At 38.4% G+C, this 5,938-nt stretch overlaps 1 protein-coding gene across 1 annotated transcript; it reads right to left on the bottom strand.

Annotated features, from left to right (window-relative positions):
- Positions 1–721: 721 nt before the first annotated feature.
- LOC112216727 (homeobox protein Hox-C10) lies at positions 722–5,237 on the bottom strand. The gene is made up of 2 exons (XM_024376757.2): positions 4,183–5,237; positions 722–1,337 (listed from the first exon to the last, which is right to left on the bottom strand). The coding sequence occupies exons 1-2, from the start codon at positions 4,919–4,921 to the stop codon at positions 1,063–1,065; spliced, it is 1,014 nt and encodes a 337-aa protein (XP_024232525.1). The 5' UTR covers positions 4,922–5,237; the 3' UTR covers positions 722–1,062.
- Between the last annotated feature and the right edge of the window lie 701 nt (positions 5,238–5,938).

Here is a 5,938-nt window from a genome sequence, read left to right as displayed (position 1 = left end):
ATTATATTTGCAGATCATTAAACCCACCTCTGGCGCTGTACTCCGACCATCCTGACATTACTATTTTATGACCTTGACTTATTGGTCACCTGGCTAATATTTAAATCACCGCTATATGGTCGGTCTTTCCACTCCTTTCTCGCCCCTCTCTTTCTCAAAGCAAGCCATAAAGGACACGAAAGAGAAGGATAACCAGGGTAAATGATGCTCCAAACCCATTTATTTGATATCTTTACAACTGTCCAGCAACATAATTATTGGGATAAGGCTTTAGAAGTTAATGCACTTTGATGCTGTAATGCACAAGTTCACCGAAATGATAAAATAATCAAACACAAAACAATAAGAACAGAAATGATGAAAAGGAAGAGACCAAGTAATGACACGTTTTCATTAAAAGTGCATGGAAACCATTTCAGACACAGGACTGTCACTTTAAGACACATTTCACAAACAATTAAAGACTTCCTTTCGTGATTTTTGTAACATTTACTGTTGAAAAGCGATATCCCAAGTATAAATACAGTAAAGTACACCCCAGGTTAAAAAAACAACAACTTTTGAGCAAAATAATGTTTTCTAGACACAACCGCAAACTTCAAGAAGTAGGGCATTCAAGGAGTTGGTCTGATGGAAATTCGTGATGTCATCGGCATCCCCCTGCTTGAGGAACAATAGAGGAGCAATAGAGAAGAAAAGAGGAAAGCCCCCCACACCACCACTTTTGCTATGTATTTCATGACATACCTGAACCACCTATTGAGATGTGCCTTTTGTTAACTACGTCAGGTGTTAAATGAGGTGAAAAGGAGTCTGGAGTGCCACTTTAATATCCAGCCTTATAAACAATGTGCATCTTTAGAGCATCATAGCATTTCACTGTCAAATCATGAAACTTACATTTTTCATAAAACCATGCATGGACTCGAAAAAAACGTGAAGATGTTTGAAAGGCTTACAATTCCTATCCTGCTCTAGATGTTTTCTCCTGTATGTGTGCATGCCTAGCCTGTATGTGCAGCTTACGCGTAAAAATATTTCTCTCCAAATAAGATGTAAGGTTTAAGTATAGTCATAAGCAGAGGTTAGCTCTCTCACTCGACGCTCCCTGTTGAATTTCTTGAGCTTCATACGTCGGTTTTGGAACCATATTTTGACCTGTCTGTCAGATAAGTCAATACTCTTGCTGATCTCCAAGCGGCGCTCTCGCGTCAGATACATGTTGAACAAGAACTCCTTCTCCAGTTCCAGTATTTGATGTTTGGTGTAAGGACAACGCTTTTTCCGTCTACTTTTCGCTGTGAGCCAGTTTCCAAAGACATTCTCCAACCTGTCCCCTGTAAAAAGGAATGAGTTAAATTAATGTAATTCTCAGTGTATAGCCTAACCATAGGCTTATTTGTGATAGAAAACAATAATGAACTGACTTAATCAGGTTACAAAGGCCACGTCTTGACGACAAAACTATAGCTTATGTATTCTGCCTGCCATTTTATATCATTGCACGTTTTTAATCTATTCGACCATTATATTTGCAACTTCCCTTTTTAGCTGAACGGAGTAGGCCCACTAATCTGAGATGCAAGGAAAACGTTCTAATTTCTACTCCAATTGTTATACAACTTGTCGTTGACTTCGAAGTCTTTATGAACGGACGATATAATTTGGCTACTCTAGCTTTTAGTGAGATGATAAATGACCGCTTCTTAGAGGTAGACCTACAATCTTCAGTAGTCTACGCTCACTCAAGTTCAATTGAAGTAATTAAGTACAAAGACAGGGCCTATAGAAAAACATTTGTCTAGATCTCATCAGGCAAATAAAGTAAATCAATGGATAATTCATCTGGGCAATTTGGGTCCTTTTGGCGATAAGAATTACATTATGTTCTTCAATCCCTTCATAAATAGCCTAAAAGAGAGAAATAAAATGTAGCCTATATTAGTTAATGCCACAATACAGCTCTTGGTAAGTGGAATGGATATGACGGACTTGTCTAGTCTACCGACAAAGGAGTCCGGAGGGGTTTCAAATCTAAATGTTATTGACTTCCGTCTTGATTACATGGCTCAACGGGCACGAAAAATACAACTATTCACACAATCTGGAAATCATATAGGCCTAGTAATTGAACTGCGCAAAGGTATAGCCCTATAACCTACACATTCAGACTATTCCAGACCAGTGTTTTTATGTAGTCTAGTCATCGCTTCTTTTTTCAGTGAATCACTGATCAATTGTTATTTAAACATTTAGGATAAAAGTGTCATATTTTAATAGAAAGTTATCAATATTGTAACGAATCTGACGTTCATTTTCAGATTTAATGTAGAGAGACATTAGGGACTGAAGCAACTTATTCTATTTCGACCTAAATCACAAGTTGTTTTCAACAACACGTACATAGAGGCCCCATATCTGCCTGATTTTAACACGAGTTACTCGATAAAGTACCATTGTGTAAGCATTGGCGTGAATTTCGGATGCACGCGGTGTGGCAACATATGCTCAATAACAGGCCTAAGTAGAATAAATAATAATAATAATAATAATATGCCTAATAATACTAATCGATTCACCATTACCCTAAAGTTAACATAACTTCACAATGAAATGCAATGAACTTGAGGAAGCCTATGTACATAATACTTGTTGTTTTACACGTACAAAAATAGTTTATCGAGAATTTAGCTTCAAAATGTCGTTTCAAAGGTGGACAAACTGAAAAACAGCAGCGATCATGTAGCAGCCATTTCGTTGCCCTTCACCTTCCAAGAAACTTTCCTACGCGAATGCCTTGTGATGTGTTTTTTTGTCAGTTTGTCTGTAGGCCTATGTCTTCCCGGAACGGTTTCTAGTGCCCAGTTTTAACATAGTTTTGGACTAAGCACTTTCAATGGTGAATATCCATTGAACACGATGTTTTTTGTCTAGGAATAATCTTAATCTGTTTCTGGGAAAGCGGCCCCTCCGGTTATAAATCAAATTAGATATAAACCAGGCTACGTTAGACCCACATAAAGTGAATCGTGTTTTGTTATGAAGTCTTCATTGCTGTAATTAGTGCGTGCGTATTCCTTTGGATAGGAACAATTTACTAGTAGCCTAGAATGCTTCTTTATTATAAAATATCCAAGAGAGATGTAGCGACTAATAAGAATGAATGAGCGTCATCTCAACTGCAAAATATATTTGCGACTGTGCAGTTTAATATATCAAAACCAAAAACGCAGAATATCAAGTAACATTGCAAAGGTTTACCAATGCAAACTTTCAATTAGTTCAATGCTAAACAGATAATGTCGGTCGTAGCAAATTGGTAATGGACTGGCAGCTGAGTGTATGAAATAAAGTTGCTTAAATAAACAATGTCAAGAGTACACGCAGCCTCGCCTTTGGTGTTCACCCTTGAAGTCTATTAAGATAAACAGCGAAAAGTAGTCTAACGACAGGCATGCGCGTTAACTGTTATTGTGTTGCTGTATTTACAAATAAAATGTTTAGGAAAGAGATTAGGAACTAGGAGATCCTAATTATAAAGATAGTGTTGGGAGGGAATTGTAGCCTATGTGCTTACACTCTTAGAAAAAAAAGGTTGCTTGCTTCATATATGGAAATAGGTTCGATATAGAACCCTATATAGAACCCAAGGATTCCATATGGAAACAATTTTGGAAGAAGAACCTCTGGGATTCTGATCAAAGAACCCTACAAAAGGGTCCATGTGGAACCTTTTTTGTTCTATTCTGAACCTTTTTTTTCCCAAGAGTGTAACAAAAAACATTGCCTACCAATCGAATCAAGTGCTGAAAATTGTAGCCTACTACAAACTGTACCAATGATGAAAAATAGCATATAAGCCTATGCCAAGGCTCAGCGTTGCATAATCGTTTGAAGTATTAGTGGACTTTATCTCAAATCAAAAGTTTAAACATCGCAATAACATCAAAAAACACAAAAAACAGTTCCTCTTCTCATATGATATTGGCTTGTCCAACTGTGTGCTTCTTCTGAGTGTGATGATAAAGCTTGCTTATGTCTTATAAACTGTGTGTGCTCGCACTGATAATATGCTTGTTGATGTGTTATAACCCATGCGTGTGTGTTCTCGCTCTCTCAATATGCTTGTTTACGTGTTATATACCCTGTGTGCGTGCGTGTGTGTGTGTTTGTGTGTGTTACCTTTAACCTCACTGTCTGAGTTGTCTGTGCTACCGTCCGTTTTAAGGACGTTCTCTTTCTCAGGCAGTTGTTTCGTGGGACTGTGATTCTCCTCGAGTTTACTGTCTGCCACTGCCAGATGCGCCTCCTGATTGGTTTCGCAGGTGTCGTTAAATAGTTCTGGATTATCTGTCTCAATTCCGGACACAGAGAAGATACTTTCTGATCCGAAGCCATGCGCCTTCTCTTTCCTTAGGTACCGTTGATTAGCTGTCGAGGATTCCGGACAAGAATGTTCGTGCGTTTGACTGGGATGGCGTCTCTCAGCCATCCGCGTGTAGGAACAAGTTCCAACAACTGTATCCGTGCGTCCGTTTGGATCTCCGCTATATAGGCAGAACATTGAGTCCTCCTTCACACTGTCCGATGGGAAAGAACATGGAAACAGGGGTCGGATAACAGGCTGTGCTACCTGGGATGAATTTTTATATTCAGGCCCAAAAGCATTTAGTTGCGAAATGTAATGATGTTGATGGTAGACGCTGAGAGCCGTGTTTGTCGGAGATTGTGCTCCCGCTTTGGAGAGAGGCGAAGAAGCGATTCCATAATTTCTCGCTGTCGAACAGTCATACTCGGTCGCAACTCTTTGAGCATACATTCCGGAACTGCCGAAATAGCCCTCATCTCTGGACACAGAGGATCCTCCTACCAACTGTTCCACATGGAAGATAGAAGCTGGGATTCTATTTGGACATTCCATTTTATTGTTATCTATTTTGATACCACTGTTCAGTGCCCCCCTAAAGGATTATAGAGGGGTAGGAAGCTGACATATTTGAGTTGGGGGCATGGAGCATAAAAAAATATCAGCAACACAATTATGATTGTACGAGGCATGCCACGTGAATTTCAGACCAATGGGGGGTTGAAAGTGGCCTTGACGCACCAGATTACCATGACGACACTGGGGTCAAGTTGTCGAATTCTCAGCTCTAGGACAGAGTAAGGGCGCCATCTAGTAGGACAGATAGGGTACAGACACAAGTTCTAGAACACAAAGTCACTATAATTAAAATAGTGTTCTTTTAATTATGTGTTCTAGAAAACAAATGTGAGCGACTGAGCTGGCAAAAAAATAAGATAATAAACCTAAAGTAGCAACTAGATTTTGGTTATGTAAATTGGATAACATGTAGGCTAGATTCCATCATGATGCGTGTGGTCTGCTTTTTGTGTACAACTTCTCCACAAAATTATATATATATATATTTTATTTAGAGGAAACAAAAGCAAAAACAAACATTTCGGCAATGATTCTTGAAAATTCAACTGCCAAATAGTTGAATGATTTGATGTTTTCTAAAGGTGATAACGAAAATTGTTTGCTTGTTTAAATATCATTTAGCCTATAGTTCCTTCAAATTGGGACGAACGCAGTAGCTTTAGTTATAGGCTGTAGCAGATTTTCATAGAGTTAAAAAAAAGAGTGGCATAGGCCTAAGTTAAAAAAAGGGGGGGTGAATTGAGGACAAAGAGAGAGTGTAATAAGGACGCAAGGTTTATAAACATTGTGCCACTCTACTATCGATAGCCCAAAATGAATTAGTTCACTTCTAAGCTTTTTGAATGTGTTTTAGAGGCACAATTTCGTGAATTTGCATTACAATGCACTACTATTTTTTTTTATCGAAACGCCTATTTTTGTGCAAACCTTTTAATAATAGAAATGCATTTAAACAGTCGTTGGTATGACAAGCAATTAAAACGTAAGCAATAG

Source organism: Oncorhynchus tshawytscha, linkage group LG02 (genome assembly GCF_018296145.1).
Source record: "Oncorhynchus tshawytscha isolate Ot180627B linkage group LG02, Otsh_v2.0, whole genome shotgun sequence".
Lineage (NCBI taxonomy): Eukaryota > Metazoa > Chordata > Actinopteri > Salmoniformes > Salmonidae > Oncorhynchus > Oncorhynchus tshawytscha.
Note: the sequence above shows the minus strand (reverse complement) of the source record. Positions and strands in the feature narration are given on the sequence as shown.

What these genes read in the sequence shown, in the direction of transcription:
- LOC112216727 (XM_024376757.2), bottom strand. Translation starts at nt 4,921, where the DNA reads ATGGAATGTCCAAATAGAATCCCAGCTTCTATCTTCCATGTGGAACAG. An exon ending in CTCAGACAGTGAGGTTAAAG is followed by an intron (nt 1,338 to 4,182) that starts GTAACACACACA and finishes TCCTTTTTACAG; the next exon opens with GGGACAGGTTGGAGAATGTC.